Source organism: Cavia porcellus, unplaced genomic scaffold (genome assembly GCF_034190915.1).
Source record: "Cavia porcellus strain 051 isolate PalLab524CR breed Dunkin Hartley unplaced genomic scaffold, mCavPor4.1 scaffold_5, whole genome shotgun sequence".
NCBI classification, from domain to species: Eukaryota; Metazoa; Chordata; class Mammalia; order Rodentia; family Caviidae; genus Cavia; species Cavia porcellus.
Genome location: NW_026947488.1, coordinates 67,617,124 through 67,640,119, shown reverse-complemented (window position 1 = coordinate 67,640,119; position 22,996 = coordinate 67,617,124). Strand labels below are relative to the sequence as shown.

At 33.8% G+C, this 22,996-nt stretch overlaps 1 protein-coding gene across 4 annotated transcripts in view; it reads right to left on the bottom strand.

Moving 5' to 3' along the window:
* The window catches only part of Trpc1 (transient receptor potential cation channel subfamily C member 1), a 93,743-nt gene that overhangs the window by 57,225 nt on the left and 13,522 nt on the right, over nucleotides 1–22,996 (bottom strand). For 2 of the 4 annotated variants that reach the window (XM_005006721.4, XM_063249123.1), the window contains 2 exons: nucleotides 19,709–19,810; nucleotides 15,341–15,543 (listed from right to left, as the gene is read on the bottom strand). In XM_005006721.4, coding sequence (XP_005006778.1) covers nucleotides 15,341–15,543; nucleotides 19,709–19,810 — 305 coding nt within the window. The remainder of the gene's footprint in view (nucleotides 1–15,340; nucleotides 15,544–19,708; nucleotides 19,811–22,996) is intronic. The other 2 variants (XM_003476758.5, XM_023560160.2) reach the window with 1 other exon arrangement.

Below are 22,996 nucleotides of genomic sequence, written 5' to 3'. Positions count from 1 at the left end.
GAATACAAATAAATAACTTGATGCTACACCTCAAACAGCTAGAAAAAGAAGAGCAAGTCAAGCCCAAAGCCAAAAGAAGAGAGGAAATTATAAAAATCAGAGCAGAAATCAATGCAATAGACACTAAGAAAACAATCCAAAGAATCAACAAATCAAAGAGTTGGTTCTTTGAAAGAATAAATAAAATTGATAAGCCCCTAGCCAACCTTATTTAAAAAAGGGAAGAAAAAGCTCAAATTCATGCAATAAGAAATGAAAAAGGAGAAATCACTACGGACCCAATAGAAATACAGAAGATCATCAACACCTATTTCGAAAACCTCTACTCTCAAAAGTTTGATAACACAGAAGAAATAGACAGATTCTTAGAAGCATATGAAGTACCAAAGCTAGATCAAGAGGATATAAAACTGTTGAATAACCCAATCTCTGTTACTGAAATTGAAAATGTAATTAAGTCCTTACCCACCAAGAAGAGCCCAGGCCCAGATGGATTCACTGCAGAATTCTACAAGAAATACAAAGAAGACCTAATGCTGACACTCCTCAAACTATTCAATGAAATTGAAAGGGAAGCAATCCTTCCTAAGTCATTCCTGGAAACAAATATTACTCTAGTACCAAAACCTGAGAAAGACCCAACTAAAAAAGAGAACTATAGACCAATCTCCCTAATGAACACAGATGCAAAAATCCTCAATAAAATATTGGCAAATAGGATCCAGCAAATCATCAAGAAGATTATACACCATGACCAAGTGGGATTCATCCCAGGAATGCAAGGATGGTTCAACATACGCAAATCAATAAATGTAATCCACCATATCAATAAAGCCAAAAATAAGAATCACATGATCATTTCTATAGATGCAGAAAAAGCCTTCGATAAGGTCCAACATTTATTCATGATAAAAATTCTACAGAAAATTGGAATAGATGGTCTTTACCTCAATATAATAAAGGCCATTTATAACAAACCAACAGCCACCATCATACTAAATGGCCAAAAATTGAAAGCCTTTACTTTAAAATCAGGCACAAGACAAGGATGTCCTTTATCACCACTCCTATTTAATATAGTACTGGAAGTACTAGCCAGAGCAATTAGGCAAGAAAGAGAAATAAAAGGGGTAAAGATAGGAAAAGAAGAAGTTAAGTTGTCATTGTTTGCGATGACATGATACTCTACATAGAAGACCCCCTAAGCTCCATTGAAAGACTCTTAGATACAATAAATAAATTCAGTAATGTGGCTGGATACAAAATCAATACTCAGAAATCAATAGCATTCCTATACACAAACAACAAAATCACAGAGAGGGAAATAAGAGAAACTGGACTATTCACATTAGCAAGCAAAAAAATGAAATATTTAGGAATTACTCTTACAAAAGAAGTGAAAGACTTATACAGTGAAAACTATAATACACTGAAAAAGGAAATTGAAGATGATCTCAGAAAATGGAAAGACATCCCTTGCTCATGGATAGGAAGAACAAACATTGTGAAGATGGCCATTCTCCCAAAACTCTTATACAGATTCAATGCAATCCCAATAGAAATACCATCAACATACCTTATAGATCTAGAGAAATCACTCCTAAATTTCATCTGGAACCAGAAGAGACCTAGAATCGCAAAGGCAATTCTAAGCAGCAAAGACAAAGCAGGAGGCATCACAATCCCTGACTTGAAATTATACTACAAAGCAACAGTAGTAAAACCAACATGGTATTGGAATCAAAACAGAGCTGAAGATCAATGGAATAGATTAGAAGATACAACCACAACTACAAACACTCAACCACCTTATCTTTGATAAAGGAGCTAAGCATGTTCACTGGAAGAACGACAGTCTCTTTAATAAATGGTGCTGGAAAAACTGGCTCTCCATTTGTCGAAAACTAAAGCTAGACCCGTGTCTATCACCATGTACTAAATTAAAATCTAAATGGGTCAAAGATCTGAATATTAAAACAGAAACACTAAATCTATTGGAAGACAAATTGGGTAAAAACCTTGGAGACATAGGAGTAGGTAGAGAATTCGTGAACAGGACTCAAACCGCACGGGAAATACTTCCCAGAATCAATAACTGGGACCACTTCTTATTAAAAAGTTTCTGCATGTCAAAAGAAATCTCCAGCATAGTGAAAAGAAAACCCACAAACTGGGAAAAGATTTTAGTGAACTCTCTCTCAGACAAGGGACTCTTGTCTAAAACATATAAAGAATTAAAAAAACTCAGACCTCCAAAATTCAAAGATCCAATCCAAAAATGGGCATCTGAGATGAATACGCAATTCTCAGATGAAGAAATGCAAATGGCAAATAAATACATGAAAAAATGCTCATCATCATTGGTCATTAGAGAAATGCAAATTAAAACCACACTGAGATACCATCTCACTCCTGAAAGAATGGCCAGGATCAAGAAAACCAACAACGACAAATGCTGGAGAGGCTGTGGGGAAAAGGAACTCTCCTGCACTGTTGGTGGGAGTGTAGACTGGTACAGCCTTTGTGGAGGTCTGTCTGGAGATTTCTCAAAAAGTTGGGATTGGAAATCCCATTTATTCCAGCTATTCCACTTCTAGGCATATTCCCAGAAGAACTGAAAGCATCATACCACAGTGATATATGTGCACCTATGTTTATAGCAGCACAATTTGTAATCGCCAGATCTTGGAAACAACCCAAGTGTCCATCAACTGAGGAATGGATAAAAAAGTTGTGGTATTTCTATACAATGGAGTATTATTCAGCTATAAAGAAGGATCACATTGAGATATTTATCAATAAATGGGCGCAGCTTGAGACCATACTCATAAGTGAAATAAATCAATCTCGCATGTATGAATACCGAATAGTCTCCCTAATGTAAGTAATGATTCAAATATATAAAAATATGTGGTAATCATGATTCCCCATTATGTGGCCTTGAAGCCTTATAAAATTTTCACTTATTAATTAGAAAGGCTTTATTCTGGGCTTCTTGATATGGAAATATTTGAAGCTATAGTATATGAAGTTTTATACAAATATTTTAAGGAAAAAGACAGACACTATGGTAACTACTATTCTTTAAAAAAATTATTTAGTTATTTCTTATGTTTATTTTAATTAAGGGAAAAATTTAAAAAATTAGGATATATAATAGTAACTCTTTTTGATTTCCTATTAACTTGTTTTGAAGTCCTGTAATACTCCCACGATCTTGTTTTGACTGATTAGACTCTGTTCCATTCTGTGCGATAGTATCAAGTCTGAGGGTATAGGCAACTACTTTGAAGGCAATAAGATTCACAAAGATGCCCATTCTGGTTTGACTATTGTCTCCTTTGGAAGTCCTGTAATGTTTACAATGCCTAAGTTTTATTGGTCTTGTTCTCTACTGTTTTGTCCAACTTTATAATATCTAATGAGATAGACAATTCTTTTTAAGGAAACAAGAGACAACGTTGATAACCACTGTTAATAACCTTGTACTCTGTTCTACATCATGTGCTATGTCTATCCTTGGTTTTGACTGACAGCTTTGTTTTGCCATATTTGACTTTATTCTCTCCCCCCCCCAAAAAGTAATAAGAACTAAGGAGTAATAAAATCCAAAATGTGTAAATTATGTTGTAAAAAAGAGAGGGAGGAAAAAAAAAAGAGCTCTAACGGATATAACAGCAAGTGTGTTTAGGGGTGTTAAATAGCTGACTATATTAATGTTTTGGATCATTGAACACAGCTGTTTGCAGTCTCTCTGTTTGAATGTCTACTTTGTATTCTTTGATACTGTGATTTGAGCAACTATTTCGAAGATGATAATACGTAATCTATTAACAGGTGATTTCTTACTGTTATGTTTTTTTTTTGTAGTTCTGTATTATGTGTAACCTTACACTGCTTTGTTTTGTTTTGTGTTTTTCTCTTTTTCCTCTTAAATTAAAAAAAAAAGACTAAATGGAAAATTCAGCAATTATAAATGAAGGTGCTCTTAACAGAACCACAGTATACACAAAGCAAAAACTGAAAGCAGAATAATAATTCAATAATTATGGTTGGAGATTTTAGAAATAAAATACGGTGAAAGAAAATATCCCCCTCTTATAAACAAGGGATCAGCTCTAAAACCAATGTGGATGCTTGAAATCATAATCCTCAACTTAACAATATATTTGACCTTACAAGGTGTGAAAATTATTGCCTTTGGTAGAAACTATACCTCAAGTTTTTGATTCTGCCTTTTTCTAGGATTGCAGTATTAGTATGATATTCTCTCACTATGTTGGGTAGTAGCTGCAAGTTGTAGTTCCCAAGGTGCTACATGGTTTCTATATAAAAGTTATGCTTTATCTTAGATTATTTTTGCTCATTATAGATTAATATGAGTTTTCTGAGTACATTTAAGGTAGGGCAGGTCAAGCTATGATGTTTGGTAGGTGTGGTGTATTAAATGCATTTTTGATTTAATGATACTTTTAACTTACAATGGATTTATTGGGATATACTGCAACAAATGGAAGAACATCTATATTTGTTGTTTTTCTCTATACATACATACCTATGATAAAATTTAACTTATACATTTGGCATAGTAAGAGAGTAACACTAGTGGATTTAGAACATTTGAGAAAAAAAAAAGAGAGTAACACTAACAAAATAGAAACATATACCTACACACTATAATGAAAATTACTTAAAACTTAAATTGTTTCTGAAACTTTCCATTTAATATTTTAAAACTTATGAATTGTTTCTGGAATTTTCCATTTAATATTTTCATATGGTAGTTGACTGCAAGTAACTGAAATCATGGAAAGCAAAACCATGAATGAAGGCAGACTTGTTATATACAAAGGACACATCTGACAAGACTTATATAAAACACACACAGAACTCTCAAAATTCAAGAATAAGAATATAAATGACTAAATTTAATAAAAGGTAAAAAGAAGCCCAGCATAGTGGTACATGCCTGTAATCTGAGTTACTCAGGAGGTTGAGGTAGAAGGGTCATAAATTCAAGACTAGTCTGAGTAACTCAGCAAAAATCTGCCAAAAAACATCTTTTAAAAAAGTCTTAGGAATGTAACTCTATGGTATATCACTTGCCAAACATATGCAAGGCACTGGGTTTGATCCCTAGTATCTGTTTCCTTTCATAACACACACACATGCGCGTACACACACAGAGTCAGAAATAACAGAAACCTCCACAAAGATATACAGATGGAAAATAAACATGTGAAAAGATGTAAAATATTGTAAGAAAACTGAAAATTAAAATGAGGTATAAATACATACCAATTAGAATTGTTAAAATCTAAAATACAGTAATATCAAAGGCTAATTGAGAAGGTACAGCACAAGAAACTTTCATCCATCACTAAGATTGCAAAATACAACAGCCACTGCAGAACAGTTTGGCAGTTTCTTAGAAAAGTAAACAGACTCAACATATGACCCAATCATCATAAACTTGGATATCTATTGAAATGAGGTAAAAACTTTGCCCACACAAAGACCTAGAGATGAATGCATATAGGGGCTCCATTCATCAGAGCTAATATTTAAAAGCAATGAAGATGTCCTTCCACAGGTAAGTGGATTAACTGCAGTATATCCAAATAATAAGAAATCATTTATCATTAAGAAGAAATGTGCTATCAAGCCATGAAAAAACATGAAGGAAACTTAAATGCATATTACTAAGTGAATAAAGCTAATGTGAAAAACTTGCATATTGCTTGATTTCAATTATCTGGCATTATGGAAAAGATATTTTTAAAAAAGCATCAGTGGTTGGCAGGGACTTAGGAGGATAGAAGAGTGGAAGAGATATAACATTGGTGAATTCCAGAGTAGTGAAGTTATTCTTGATAATATTGTAATGGTGGATGCATGTCCTTATACGTTTGCTAAAACCAACAGAATGTGTAGTATTAAGAATAAACCCTATATAAAGTACAGACTTTGAGTGATCATGATATACCAATGTTGGTTCATCTGTTGTAACATATACATCATACCAATAAGGGATACTGATGGTGGGTAATATTTGAAAGACATGGGGTATAAAAAAGGCAATTCTGCACTTCCTAATAAATTGTTTTGTAAAATCTGTTAAAATGGTCCTAAGAAATTAAATCTATAATTTAAAAAAAATTACTCATGAGTCAAAGAAAAATTACATGGAAAATAGAAAGTATCAACACATTTATATTACAAAGGAAGCAGGATCTAGAAAAAATAAGCCAAGTTTCTAATAAGCTAGAAAAAGAAGAGTAAATCAAATCCATAGTAGACAGGAAGAAGAAAAGTCCAAGCAGAAACAGTAATATAGAAAAAAATAGAGGCCATGAATTAATTAATATTATTTCTTAGAAAAGATTAATAAAATTGACAAGTCTATAATTAGACCAGAGTTTAGCAGTTTTCTGTTGTGGGAAGTAGCTGAGCTGGAAATCAAGAACACATGTGGAGAGATTACCAGTTTAGAATCCAGGAGCAGTGCCGTGTGAGGAGTCCTACATGAGGGGAGATGTACCCTGCTGACCCAGGAACGATGTAAGCTGAGAGAAACCAACTGGAAATGCAATCCTGATGCTATAACAGGAACAGATAAAATCTCAGTGCGGAAGCTGGATCCCGTGCCACTGGAAGCCGTGATTTGAATTTCCAGCTGCTGCTACTGTGTCCCAATCTGCACGGCAGGGAGAGAGATACACGAAAGCTCTGAGAGCTGGAATGGGCAAACCAAACGGCATTGAGAGCGGGACTGGCAGGGAGCCCTGCATCGACCTGCGGTGAGTGAGAGAAATGGGGACCCTTTCATAGACTAGGAGGCTCCAACAGAGGACATTCTGGGAAGAAGCAGACTAGCCAGAACAGGGCCCTGCAGTGACTTTAGTCACATATTTCCCTCTCAAGCGGGAGTGGTGGGGAGCGCTTGGCCTGGTGATGCCGCAGACTAAGATCCAGTAGGCTAGCCCAAATCAGGTCCCTGCGACTGGCAGGGCACCCTAGCAGTGAAGCATTCAGTAGGTTGACCTGGAGGGGCGGACCCAGCAGAGGCTGCCCAGGTCTGTGTCTCCCTAGTACACTGCAGTGGGCGGGAACACCTAGCCGGTGAATTCAAACAAACTGTAACAGACAAAGAGAAAAAAAAAAAAAAAAAAAACTGGGCCTCCTACATACGCTTGTATGGAAGGAACAAAAAGTATGGGAAAAGGGAGCAACAAGAAAGGGTCCTCAGTCCCCAGTCCTGAGAACACTGATTCAGGAAAGGTAAATGCAAAAGAGAATGAAGACAGAAAACATGCAATATCCGACACAGCACCTATAGACATAAAGCAGTATCTCTGGAGCCTCATAGATGAGTTCAAAAATGAAGTACTTAATGAAATAAAGCAAGAAATAAGTAGAATAGTTAGAGAAATGCTAAGCACCGCCCAAGAAAAAACAGACGGTGGGATGGAAGAACAGAAAAAAAGAGGAGAATTGTTTGATGAAGAAAACAGAGAAAACATAGAATACATGAAGCAGGTTCAAAGAGATTACCAGGAAACTAAAAACTCTATTGAAAGCTGGCATAACAGCTTGAAAGAAACTAAGGACAGATTATCAGAACTGGAGGACAGATTTGTAAGGTGGGAGCATGAAATGAAAAACTTCTTAAAAATAACAAGAAAACAAACAGCAATAATACAAAGACTAGAAGATGATAAGAGGATCTATAACTTAAGAATTAAGAACATAAAAGAAGAAGTAGGGACTCAAACAAATGAACTACAAAAGCTATTCACAGAAATAATCCAGGAGAATTTCCCTAATTTAGCACAAGGTAAAGATACTCAGATGTATGAGGCATACAGGACCCCAGCCACCTACAACCCAAACAGAGCTACACCCAGGCATATAATAATCAAAATTCCAGAAATCCAATATAAGAACAGAATATTAAAAGCCATCAAAGACAAGAAACAGATCACTTACAAGGGAACACCCATCAGAATTACAGCAGACTTCTCGGCACAAACCATCAAATCACAAAGAGTGTGGGGGGAAATAATTCAAGCTTTGAAAGATAATAACCTCCAGCCAAGATTCATATAGCCTGCACAACTGTCCTAGAAAATGATGGAAAAACAAGGTCCTTCCAGGATAAAGAGGAACTAGGGAATTTGCAACCACCAACTCAACTCTACAGAGATTACTGCAGGATATTCTAAAAATGAAAAATACCAAGATTCCAGAAACAGTGGCAGAGAGGCCACAATGAATGGAGCAGAAAGCGAAATGAAGAGGACAAACTGACAACTAATGACAGAAAAAGAGCTCAACAGAAATGAGGCAGAGAAGGTTGGATGGTAGGAACAGCCATTTTGGAGAAAACAAGACATCATAATAGGTAGTGCTGATTTAATGTCCTCTTGTTTTGAAGTCCCATCAAGCTTTTGTTCTTCTGTCTCCATCGGTTTTAATATGTTGTATCTTATTGGATTTTATTATATGTGATAATACAAACAAAAACTTTTATAGACAAGGAGATTATACAGAAACCATTGTTCATTTTCTGTTAGTTGATTCTAAATACCCTGTAATACTGTCATTCTCTTGAACGATATTACATTGTCTTGATATGTTTGATGCTGCAGTATACGAAGTTATACCCAAAGATTTTAAGGGAAGAGACACTATGGTAACTACTATTATGTCGAGATTATCTTGTGGTGAAACACTATTTTGCCTAAATGGCTATGTTCTGACCTGTGCTGTTTTGTTGTTATGCCCTCTTTTTTATCTCAATCTCCTTTTTATTATCTACTTTTTCATTTTTATCCTTTTAATTAAGGGAAAAATAAATAAAAAATAGCAGGATATATTATAGTAACCCACTTTGATTTCCTATTAACTTGATTTGAAACTCTGTATTGCTCTCACCATCTTGTTTTGAATGATATTCCTCTATTCTGTTATGCTTGATAGTACCAAGTTTGAAAGTATAGGCAACAACTATGAAGACAATAAGATTCATTGTGACACCCATTCTGGTTGACTATTATCTTCTTTTGAAGTCCTCTAATGCCTCCAATGTTTTGGTTTTTATTGGTCTTATTCTTTACTGTTTTGTACAATTTTATTATAACTGATGATATAGGCAATTCTTTTTAAGATAACAAGAGGCATTATGGTAACCATTGTTGATCACCTTGTATTTCGTTTTTACAATTATGTATTATGTCCATCCTTTTGATTTGACTGACTCTGTCCTGGTATGTCACATTTGGTTTTACTTTCTTCAAAAAAAAAAGTAGTAAGAACTGTGGGAATAATAAAACCCAAAATGTGTAATTGTCATTGTACAAAAGAAAGGAAAAGAAAGTTCTCTAAAAGATATAACTGCATATATATTTAAGTGTATAAGATAGATAACCATATTACTGAGTTTTGTTGGATCATTGAACAAAACTGTTTGCAATCTCACTGTTTGAAAGTCCCCTCTATATGCTTTAATATTGTAACTTCAACAACTATTTCTAAGATGACAATATGTAATTAACTAGTGATTTCCTACTGTTTACTTTTTCTGAAATTCTATATAACTTGTACCCTTTTTCTGTTTTTTTCTTTTTTCTCCTTAAATAAAATTTTAAAAAAAAGAACACATTTGGAGACAGCAAGGCCAGCCCTGAGAACATGAAATGCCAGAGGTGTGAACAAGTGGTTGGGACTAGAAGAAGGTCAGTCCACTTGGTGTTCGGCCTTGGTGTTCCGCCCTGTTAACTATATAGCATGGTTAACTCTGAGAATGTTTCACTTTCAGTGTTCACAGCAAAACACTGAGATCTTGCACTTTTGGCCCCACTGTGTGCCTCTTCCCTTTTTACTGTGTATAAATAAAACTGCAGACCACATTGGGTTGTCCCAACAACCATGTTGTGGTTATCCATCAGAGAGGTCAGGTCCCCATCTGCTCCCAGTTTTCCTTTCATGTGTCTTGTTTCTCCTTAACCTACTGTTTCCCCACTCAAGACTCCACTCCCATGCAGTTCATGACATTCTGTAAGGGGTCAGATAATCAATAATTTAGGCTTTGAAGGCCATACTGTTTATACAGCACCTACTCAATTCTTGTATACTATGATAACAGCAATAGACAATGCCAAATGAATAGGTACAAGTATGTTCCAGGAAATAGTTATTTACAGAATCAATGACACTCTGAGTTTGGTGGAGTATAGTTCAATAAACATTGTTCAAGATGAGTAACTTGAGGGGGAGAACTAGCAGTGTCTCCTGAGATCCACGCCATGTTGGAACTTAGGACTCTGGAAAGCCAAGCCAGCACCTTCCCTCCTTGGTAAGCGGCAGTAGTGTGGCCCAATGCAGCCCTTCCAGGGGGAGAACTAGCAGTGTCTCCTGAGATCCACGCCATGTTGGAACTTAGGACTCTGGGAAGCCCAGCCAGCACCTCCCCTCCCTGGTAAGCGGCGGTAGTGTGGCCCACTGCAGCCCTTCCAGGGGGAGAACTAGCAGTGTCTCCTGAAATCCACGCCATGTTGGAACTAAGGATGCTGTGAAAACAAATGACCATTCTGCCTCCCTGCTTAGCAATAGTGAACCTACTGCTACATGGCCTAGAGTCAAATATCCCCACTTCCCCTATCCTCCTTCTCCTCCACCTCCCAGCCCATTAGCAAGTGGGAACCAGAAATCTGAGCATCTCCTGGGAGGTTGACCATAGCAAATAAGGGGGACTTCCTTCTACCATTTCTTTGAAGGCAAATATTTTTATTACTGTTTTGCTCTTTCTGATTAATGGTACTGCTCTATTCAATATTCTGTTTTGATAAGTTCTATAGTGTTCTATATTTCATCTCATTTTGATATACGGGATTGAAAGAATAACTATTATAAAGATAATAAAATATACTGTGATACCTATTACTGTTATCCTGGTAACCTGCTATGAAGTTCTTTACCAATTTCACTGTACAATCTTAGTTGGCTTTATTCTGACTTGTTCTATTGTATACTTTCAAAATAAAAATTAAAAAAAAAAAAGATGAGTAACTTAAGACAGGAAATTTGAATGGAACCTGTATGGGCAGAAACTAGGAGAGTGAATTTCTAACACGTAATGGCAGTCAGTGGTAAGACTCTGGCTTTCAGTCTAACATTACAGTTAAGAATCACATTTCTGACCACTTGGAATATTAGCCACAGAAACCAGAGAGAGAATGACAAATTGTAATAGCCATCGGCTCTAGAAAGAAGAGAATTTAGATTGATCAAAAGATTTCTGTTCAATGTTACAAAATCTTACAATAATTTAAGAATTTAAGTACTTTTAAAAAACACTGGATGCAAAGTTCTCAAGAATATGACATGTGAAGATTACTTTGTCTTTGAAGAATATTAAATTTTGTGTAATCCAAGTATGAGTATATGATCCAACATGGATATATAATCAACTTAAGGTTTTATAAGAACAAACAAGTTTCCATGATAATAGGAAAGTACCATTTTGGAATACCTAAATCTTTTTTTTTTTTTTTTTTTTTTGATACCAGGGATCAAACTCATGGCCTTGCACTTACCAGGCAAGCACTTGAGCCACTGAGCTAAATTCCTGGCCCCACAATATCTAAATATTAACAGAATTCATCCTTTTTTTTTTTTTTTTTTGGTCTTTTTGAGACAGTCTCATTATGCAGTTCAGGCTGGCCTTGAGCTCACTTTGTAGCCCAGGCTGGTCTTGAACTTGCAACGATCCTCCGGCCTCAGCCTCCCGAGTCCTAGGATTTCAGTCATGCACCACCATGCCTGGTTAATGAATTATTTTTAGAGAACTCCAAATCACTTTTTTGGAGGTCCAAATCATCCAGTTATTCCAATACTCCCTCATCATTATCACTTGCCATTTCTTGATCATCATGTTACTCCAAGGACTGTAGCATCAAGTAGTCTTTCTTTCAACCCATTTTCTTGCTACTATGCCAGAAGAATCCATAGTCCAAGACCACTCTAGCTTCAGAGTTCATCATGTCAACACCCTACCCTCTACTTTAGTAGAGACCTAGCCAAAATTTGCAAATTCACTTGCTTTCTGGGTAAAATGGGTAATAATATGAATAAACCTAAGTATGCACTGTGCACTCAAAAAAATTATTTAAAAAAACCTGTGAGGTTCAATAAAGCCTATAAAAATTAAATTAACTAACTAATTACTTTGCTATCCTAATGCCTATGTATTCAAGTTTTTAAAGTTTGCCTTTTTTTATTAGATAATAAAGATTTCACATCTTCTTTTAAAATTATTTGCAAATTCAAAATACTTCAAATATGGAGACTAAAACTAAATCACAGCAATTATATTACTGAAAACGTCTCCTAAACTCAAATAGTCTACTATCCTTTCCTACTATATCTGGAAATATTTTCCCTAGATATTATTATGACCTGGAGCCACATCATCTCTAAAATTTGAAAAATAACATTTTATATAAATACAGATTGTCTCATTTTCTGTTAGAACATTGGCTTCAATTTCACAGTAATCATCCTATCTCCCTTCCTGCTCATTCTGTTAGTCTTCTCTTGCATTTCTACTGAGCAATTTCTGGAAATTACATTAGTAAGAGCTCTTTACCATTCATTATACTTGTTTTCTTGAAAATCAGTAATAAACTTCCTCAAACTCTTCTACTAATATTACTAATCATTTCCAGGTGCCAAATAAACCACAATGACATGCTGTAATTTCTGCCTATAATATTTCACTTTTTAATTCTTATTCATTCTTAAAGATCTATCTCAAGCCATAATTTCTTTAAAAGCTTGCAGGAATACTGTTTCCTAGACACAAGCTAGATTAAGTGTTTTCTCCAACCTCAATTTCTCACCCCCAGCTGCTTCAACTATTAATGGATTTAAAGACGCATATAATTTGGAAAATGTTTACATTTAATGAAAGATCTTACAAATGGAAAAATCCTTAAAGATAATTTCCTTTGTCATTGTATGAACTAGGCATTTTAAAACTAAAAAGTAAATATAGCCATTACTATCAATCAGATCTTATCAAAGAGAACATAAATCTCTTTGCAAAATAGACCTAAAAATATAAAACATTTCTAGTTATATTTCCTCAAATAAACATTAAATTGGTACCTAGAAAGCTTTCCAATATATGGATTTGTGACTGTCAATACATTTGGGGTATGTGAAAAAGAAAAAGAAGGAGAACATGGTTTGGAGGTTTAAATTTTATTTTATATACTATCCAAAAAATGTTTTCAACAGGCTGCTGGGGACTTTTAGGTCTATTTTCCAAAGTAGATGTTACCCTTGATATAATATCACTAATTATATGTATTATTTGCATATATATAAGTGGCATGCTTAATTACTATAATTTATTATTTTTAACTATGTGTACAGTGGCACCTTGGTTCACAAACTTAATTCATTCCACAATTGTGGAAAAGATGGCTCATTCATGTTCCTATGGGAAAAATATCCAGGTTGTGTTCATCACCCAATGCAGAGTTCCAACCAAAAATAAAAATTTGCCAGTCTTCTATCTGTTTGCAAACAAAAGTGTTCATGAGCCCAAGTACTGTGAGGGCATTTGTAACTCCTGCTATTTGCTTTCTTTTCTTTGTATTTTTTTCTTTTGAACCTCCCCAACCCCAATTCATAAGTGAATTGAAAATTCACTTATGTTATGGCCTATAGATTATAGTTTTGATGCTTAATTAGCAGTTAGACCTTAAACAGCAAGTGAATTTTGGCCAAATTTCCAAAAGCCTCCTCTTTTCCTTTAATTGGTTATAAAAACTATGGAAAGGGAAACAAATGGGTTTATCTCAAGGCACCAAATTGCCTGGTGTCCACATTCTGTGTGTCAATTAACCAGCTGTGTAAGTAGTTCTTGCAACATTCCAAAGCGATGATAGTGCTGCAAAAAGGTGAAACCATGGAAATTCCCTGACTCATACAAGGGAATATATCATATTCCCTAATATATCAGAAGGGAACAAAGGAATCAAAGCCAGCCAGTCAGTAGCCAGCAGTTTCAGTGGCCAAAACTGACTGATCACTGCAGTTCTGAAATAAACCTCACTTGTTTCTGAAATCTTAGTGTCCCATGGGTAACTTTCTTGAGTACACCGTAACAATATTACTGTAATGTAGAAGCTAATGTCATTTTTCGTTGCTTTATTAGAATACTCAGAATGGACAATTTATAAAAAAAAAAAAAAGAGAGGGAGACTTATTTTGGTTCATGGTTCTGGGAAGTACAAGGGCATGGTGTCTGTGTCTGCTCTGTTTGCAGTGAGGGTTTCATGGAAGAATGCACATGCTGAAGAAAGCATACCTGTGTGAGCAGCAGAAGGGAGCAGCAGTCTATATCATTACCATGAGAACAAATCCAAACTCAAAAGAACTAACCATCTCTTGAGAAAGACATTCATTTATTTTTACAAAGTGTTTCAGGACCCAATTACTTTCCAAAGGCCCACCTCTCAACAATCTCACAAAGGGAGTCAAATTTCAACATGAAGCAGAGAAAAACCTATTTAAACCATACCAAAGGCATATGCCCAAAATTAAGATTCTCAAATCTATTCTAGAGCCATACATCTTATACATGTTTATGACTTTACTTAACTTGTACATGACAGTGTACTTTTTTGATCAATCATTTCCACTGTTCTTAACATTTTCAACTAGGGAAACAGAAAGAAATAATGAGTAGTGGAAAATAAAGACTTAATTATTGTCTATGAGTGGAAAGAAGACCTAATGGGTCAAATATTTAAGTAAAATAGTTTAGTAGGCCAATGGTGTGTGTGATGGATAACATGCCTGACTATAGACCAGAATATTGTTTTAATTTTTTTATAAATATGATAGAAAATAAAACCTCTATTCCTTCCACTACTTGGAAGTTTTCTTGGACTCATAAACTGTGTGCCTCTGAAAAGAAATAGCACATCCATCCATCAAGAGTATGAGATGAACCTCATTCATTTCCTAATTACTTAGCATTGACAAACATTTCTGAAAAATTCAATAAGCAAAGGAGCTAGCAATCTGGCTTTCCTAAGTCACCTCCATTATCACATTTCTTAAAAGCTGCATATAAAGAATATCTATTTTATTTTATTTTATTTTTTGGTATCAGGGATCAAATTCACGAACACACGCTTGCAAGGCAGGTGCTTATGCCGCTGAGCTAAATCCCCGGCCTAGAATATCAATTTTAAAAACCCACAACACTGACATATACTTACTATATCACAAATCTATTTATCAAAAATTGTAATTTTCTAACCTGGAATGTCGGAGGCTGTCCTTTTTGTTTTTTGCAGAACACAATGTGCATTCACAGCCTACTGCATGAGGCTTGGGTAGAGACACATCCTGTTTTAAGAGCATTGTAAGAATTTCATAGTTGTTACGATGAGCTGCTAAAATAACAGGTGCAACATCCATAGTTGTTGAATATTCAGGATTTTGAATTCGTTCCATTAGTTTCTGAAAAATATTTATATGAATGTCCAAAAATTATTATTTGTGATTTCAATAAAATATATTTAAGAATGAACTGAAAAAAATACAGGAAGGCAAAAAGCATTTAAGATTTTTTCAAGCAATATGTAAACCATTTAATTTGGAATGAATTTTTTAAAACCTCAGATCTTTAATGCAGTATAATTATAACAGATAAAATCTCAATAGATAACATTCATGTAACTAGAGTTCTGTTTCTCTACCAAATAAGAAGTGTGAATATTTAGAGAAATAACTTAGGAAAAAGTGTTTAGTTTTATAAGATTAGAGAAACATGCAAGGATAAGATCAAGAATTTCAGAAAAAGAGCATAATGGAAAGTGGAAATGTTAAAAATTTGGCAAACTACAAATGAATGAGACAAACAAACTAAAAATTCCACGTCTATGGCAACTGTCACATTAAAGCAATGAAGCACCTTTAAAAAGTTATGCAAATAGGATGCACTTTTCATGTTGTATAATTTTCTACACATTCCCAAACATTACCTATATTAGTTCCTATTATAAATATAGAAAAATACTAACAATCGTAACTATTAATAATGAGTCCTGAAACTATTTAACATTTTACATTTACAATCTCACTTAATCCCCCTAGTAGCCTGCAAAACTGAGCATACTTAATCCTCACAAACAAACTGAGGCTCAGAGAAGTTAATGTGCCCAAGCCATACAACAGAGAAGATTTGTATTACTATCATTATGATTAATCCAAATTTGTATTAATCAGGAGCCTGAGCTCTTTCTACTACACGGGCCCATTGGCCTGGTGATGACATGAAATGAGGAAAAAAATGTTAATAGCTAAAGAATTAGGGTTAAATAAAAAGGTTAACTATTTTATGATTATTGCATATTCTTTCCAATACTTCTCACTTTTTCGCAGATGTTTCCCTGAGAGCTGTTTGATTCCAGTGTAAGCTCATCAAGTTCACATTTTGGTAAATTTTATTAACATTGTAAAAGTAGTGTACACTCATTATAAAATATCTGAAAAATACAGAAAAGCAGAAAGAAGGATAAAAATACCTATATTCCTTCTACCAAATAACATTTTACAGTACAATATATCCTTCTAGTCCTTCTTCTATTAAATACCCTTTTAAGGTCATCTCTTGCATAAATGGTATAGTAAGTATCAGTGGTTAAAAACAATGGCTTTTAATATTCCAAAGTTCAAGGACTCTTTTAATAACCTTATAAAAGTTGTAACCCAGAATCTTCAAGGAGGAAAATTCATGCGTAGAATTTTGCATTTAGTTTAAGAAAGAGAATAGGCTCTGTGTTTAAGATATTTTGCTATTTAAAAAATACCATAGCAAACTTCTTTATGAAAACAGTATTTTGCAAATTTAGGATTATCTCATTAACACAGATCATTAAGAAATTATTATAGGTCTACCACCATGAACAGTTTTGAAGCTCTTGATATATAATGTCAAAAGCCTTTTAATAATTTATATATCTAATAACATAAGATGCCTTACTCACCAGCACTGGGTATGATCACTCCTAATCTATGAGTGAAAATATTACAGAATTTTAATTTACTTTCATTTGGTTACTGATAAGTTTTAATATTTGTTGATCTGTTCTTCTCCTTTTATGAAATTTGTTTATATACTTTTTGTTTATTTACTGGAGAATTTGAATTAATGAATTTATTTAACAATTGCAGAAAATCCTAAAATTAGACCTTCTTCCTTTTGTTGCATTATTGGTCATATAGAAAATTATATTTAATCCCAAGAGAAAAACTTTAATAGAAAAGGAGTCTTCATGTTTCCCCATATTTAATTATATGAAAAACATTGAAGTTCATAATTTCATGGTTCATGACATAATATTACCAAGAAAACATGCATTTGAAAGTCAACTGCACAAAAGATAATTCTGATAAGTCAAGAAAAAAGAATTAATTCATTGAAATGATAAAAGAAAGCATATAAAATATTTAATATTATCTGCATAGAAGTAATAATACCTTTACAAGTAATGTTACTGTCACTGGACATATTCAAATAAAGGCTGAATAATCTTTATTTCCTAAAGACAAAGTAGAGAGTGTTTTTTAATGACTAGAAGTACCAATTAGTAGTTCCAACATCTAGTACACTGTATTTTGCCCTTCCTGCCACAAAATGAAATGGGTTGCAGACTAGATAGAAGGTATACCAAAATATAACAGTAACTGCAAGTTAAATAGCAGAAAACTGACTAAAATTTATAGTCCTCTGGATAGGGGATATATGCTTAGCCCTATTTTTCTTTGCTCTTGTTGGTTTCTTATCACTACTTAAACTGGGTGGTACTATCCTTTAAAGAAAATCACATCTTTATTGTTATTTTGTGATGCTGCACATCAAACCAAGGCCTTGTACATGTTGGGCAAGTGTTCTACCACAGGGCTGCACCACTCACCCAACAAGTGACAAGTTTTTTAAAGCTAAATGAGTAAAGTCTTTCAGTTAACTATGATAAAAGTATGAAGCTTAGCAGAACTTTTCATAGTTATCAGATCATGGCAGAAAGTCTGCTACCAATGTATAAATGTTTTTTAAAATGGTATCTTTCTACTGTTTACACTCCAACCAGATAAAACTGCTTGTTTCACTGTATGTTCACAAATAATGTTTTATATTTTAAAAAATTCAATGAACAAGAAGTATCTCATTTTTTTAGTTAGTATTTATTTATTAGTGACTACCTTCCTAATTATAAAAGCAATAAAGAAAAATTTAAAAAGCAGAGGAATCTCTTCAATTTGGTCAACAAATAAGAGATAACTACCATAAGGTAACATTTTGCTGTACTTGTATACAATCTCTTTTATATAGATATTTTTAACTTTAAACCAAATTATACATATAATTCACTATTCTCATTTTCTTTCACATAATATTTATTTGTCAATTTTCCTAAAAATTGTTTTAAAAATACTATTCTATGACTGCATAATATTATGTTGTATGTATAAATAATTATTCATATTTTCTATCTTTTAGGAAATTTATCATTTTTAGAATATTTACATTGCATCAGATGAGTTACTTTTTCCCCCACTGCTACAAATAAGACTATAACCAACAGTTTTGACTACCTTTTAAAGCCAATTCCTTCACAGATTTCTTTTTTTTTTTTTCCTTCATAGATTTCAAGAAAAGAAAGCATTATGTTAAGGAATTTAAACCTCTCGTTTATAACACATCTTGCCCCACCATTAGTATAGCATAAGCCTATACTACTCCCTTGTCATCAATGATTACTGTTTAAAAAAAAAATTGCTGAGCTGGGTAGGGAAGCACATATCTATAGTCTCAGCTACGCAGTAGTAGGCTGAGGAAGGGAACTGCTTAAGCCCACAAGTTCAAGACCAGTCTTGGCAACATACTGAGACTCTTCAATTAAAAAAAATTTTTGCTAATTTGATGAGTAAAAATTAATATCTCATTCTTGATTATTAGTAGGTTTAGTACATTATTTTATATTTTCTCAGATTTTCTCATGTCCTTTTCTAATATGATTTGTGTTTTCCACCAGTTTATTATTTGTTGCAAATATCTCAAATAATTTGAATTATCTGTATCTGAATTATTTGCAGATAATTTGAATTATTAATACTATTAATTTGAGATATTTATTGCAAATATCTTTTGCCAGTTACCTGTCATTTTTAAAATTTTCCTGTTTGAACTGAAGAAATTTCTATGTTAGTCATATGGGCCTCTGTGATTTTTGTCCTCTATTTTTATGCTTTAAAAATTCCTTCCACTCTCAAACAATCAAACATTCATCTACTTTTTTTTCAGTTTTATGGTTTCATTATTTACATTTAATTTTTTAATCTATCTGGAAACTTACAATGCTTTCAACATTACATACTAAAAACACTAGTCCACACTGATAAATTTAGAGAAATATCAACTGATTTTAGAAAAGTTTTCTGGAAGCAATACCACTCATTTATTCTACCAAAAGTCTACTTAAAGTTATACTTCATAAAACAACAACAAAAAAAATCTATTTTAAAAATAAATAAATAAATTTGGAGGAAGAAAAAATGGCAACGGGGTAGGAGAGCTACTTTGGTTTAAAATCCAAATTAGTAAATATTTAAGAGTACTAACTACTATGGTTGGTCTTGATGATCGTTTTGGTCGATGATTAAGTAGTATATCAACAGCTCCCACTACTTCAGAGTCGATTGCCACCAAAAGTGCATCTGCGGACTTTAAAAAAAAAAAAAAGTTAAAAATGAAAATGGATGATAAAAAGATAAACTATTCTTACTAATTCATAAAGTTACTTAAAATTTTTAACTGTATAATATACAGTAATAATGAATTTTCAAAAATTTAGATTTGTATAAGTAGTAAATGTGCTTGCCTTAATAGCACTTGTGTGTAAATATATACATTTCTGTCCTGATTTCAGTGCATAAACTGTAAATAATGAATGCTTGAAAGGAGGGATTACTAATTGAATAATTTACTGCGCAATACAGTAGAGTATTTAAAGCTGAGTTTTCTTTTTATGTCCTTTATTCTTGAACAGTGGACCAAAAAACTCTTTAAATTTCCAAATCTCTAAAAGTAATTGCCAGGAACTATTATTACAGGTAAAAGATTATACTTAGACTAATAAAAATGCTCACCATCAAGGCAATAATGAGAACAAAGGAGAATGGAAAATACACAGAGAACCCTATGTTCTCATATTTAGAACACACACAACCAATCTTATCAAGTATAGATAACAAAGAATTAAGTTACTAAAGTTCATGGAAGAAGGAAGGAGAAGTCACTGTTTAATTCTACTCCCAACCTATAGCTAGCTCTCTGTAAAGATCCACTTTTGACAAGAGGGAAAAGTAAGTAGACGCAGAAGAAATGGGGACTTTCCAACTCTATAACAAAGGTTATTGTCCTGCTGGCAACATTCCTTTGTGTTTTTGTTGTTTTTTAAGGAAGACCATAAAAGCAGAAATACAACATGAAAATAATGACTAACCTAAAAAAAACCACCCTGATTACATCAATTTGTACTTTTTAAATCAACCAACGTTCATGCTCTCAGGAATGAAACTAGTTGATTTTTTTAATATTCTTTGTAGTTGCAAAGAATAAAGCTTTTATCCACTTTACCTAGATATCAAGAAGTAGGACTAGCCGGATGTGGTGGCTCACGCCTGTAATCCCAGCTCTCGGAAAGCTGAGGTGGGAGGATCGTTTTGAGTTCAAGACCAGCCTGGGCTACAAAGTGAGCTAAAGGCCAGCCTTTCAAAGCGAAACCCCATCTCAAAAAAGACAACAACAACAACAACAACAACAAAAAAAAGTAGGACTAAAAACCCCACTAAATGATTGGACTCCTTAGGAATTATCTACATTTTCCAACAGGAAAATCTATTATTACATCCCTTAAAAATTTTAGGATTCAATGGGTTATAGCCCTTGCCTTCAAGTTCTAGAATTATTCTTCCATTTTTAAAAACATTTTCTTCAGTTTCAGCATATTCAGTCAGTTGAAGCAAACAAACTCTGCATCCATCACTACTCAATATTTCATTTATAAATCCATAAAATTACAGCAATGACACTGCTCTCAAACAGCAACTTTGACCATTGAAACATAGCCAAGGATCCAGCTCCAATGTAAAAAAATACTAATTACAAAAAAAAAAAAAAAAAAAGAGCTGTCACAAACTAACTTCATGGGCTTCATTTCACAAAAGAAACAGGCCTATGCACACTGAGAGTTGTCTATAAATGACAGAATTCTGTGTTTCCCAACTAGTCTTGAGATAGATCTTTACTAAACAAGGAAACAGCTAGACAAAAACCAACAAAGGGGAGAGGGGAAGGAAGAAAAAAATTGCTAAAAACTCACCACTGAAAAAATACAAATATCAGTATAGTAAATTTACTATTGATAGGCAGCAATCTGAAGACATTTAATGTAAGGACAAACATGGTAATAGTTTCAGACCATATGAAATAAAATAAAACCATTACATTTTCAATGAGTCCAACTTGTCATGGTGAAGTTAAATTATATTCAGATACATTACTTACTACAGATTAAAGACCTACATTAACCCTTTCAATGCTTAAAAGGATAAGCTTCAGCTATAAAAAATTTATATAAAAATGCCATGTAGATAAGAAGTTACCACTGACTTATTCTATATAAATAATACAGTATTCAATAAATAAATAGCAGTTCTGTTGGACAAAAATATTTTTAAAATATATACAGGTATACAAAATATCATCACTAGTTTTTTTCCCCAATTTCCCAGATATTTGACCATCAAATATTTTCAATACATAACATTTATTATGTATATTTGAAATCACTATTTTCCTTCTTATCTCAATTCGTCTTTCAACAATTCCCATACTCTTTCCTCTTAAATTAGGGTAAAAAACTAGTTATTTCCCTTCCAGACGTAATTTTCCACCTTAGTACTCTATTTAAGGCCCCCCAGTGTTTTATAGGAGTTTGACAGAAATACTAGTTTCAGCTCCCAGTTCAATTTTAAATCCTTCCTCATTCTGTAATTTAATTCATCCTATCTTTGTTTTACCAATCCAATTTCCTCTTGCTTTCACTGTGTCAAACTTCTCAAATTAATGTGCATCATTTTCTCTAATTCTATTGATGTAATACTTTCAAAATCTAATGGCTTTTATTATCTCCTTATTTTTCAAGATTTCTAAGTAATATATTAAACTTCTTTCTTTGTCTTTCACAATTCCACATTATCTTAACTGTCCTTGGCATCTTCTACCATTCATCTGTGCTCTTTTAATGACACACTTTTCTTCTAATGCCCTTCATTAAATGTAGGCACTCTAGGAATGAATCTGTTTACCAGTCTTTTGCTCTACTCCAATTTCACCTACCTGCATGACATCAGTGGGCTCTCCTCATGCCTGACTGTCCACTGTATCTCTCTCCTTATATACCTAGTTATTCACTTTTGCAGTGCAAGGGTTGAACCCAGGATCTTACGCATACTAGGCAAGCACTCTACCACTGAGCTACATTCATAGCCTTCCTTATTTTTTGTGATAGGGTCTCACTAAATTACCCAGACTGGGCAATAGGGTCTCAAACTTGGATCATTCTGCTTCCACTTCCTGAGTAGCTGAGATTACAGGGGTGTGTTTCACCACACCTGGGTACTGCATCTCTTTAGCCTGAGATGCAATCCCTAGAGATGCAATCTTCACTTGGGAGCTGCCTGATAGCCTCCAAATCAACAGGGCGAAAACCAGAAATCATTTATCTTTGCTTCAAACCTGATTTCTCTTATGAATTTGGTTTTCTTTCATCCTCCTCTCAGTCACCTATATTTAAAATTTCCAGATCATCTTAGAATCCTTCTCAATTCTCCCTTCCAAATTTAA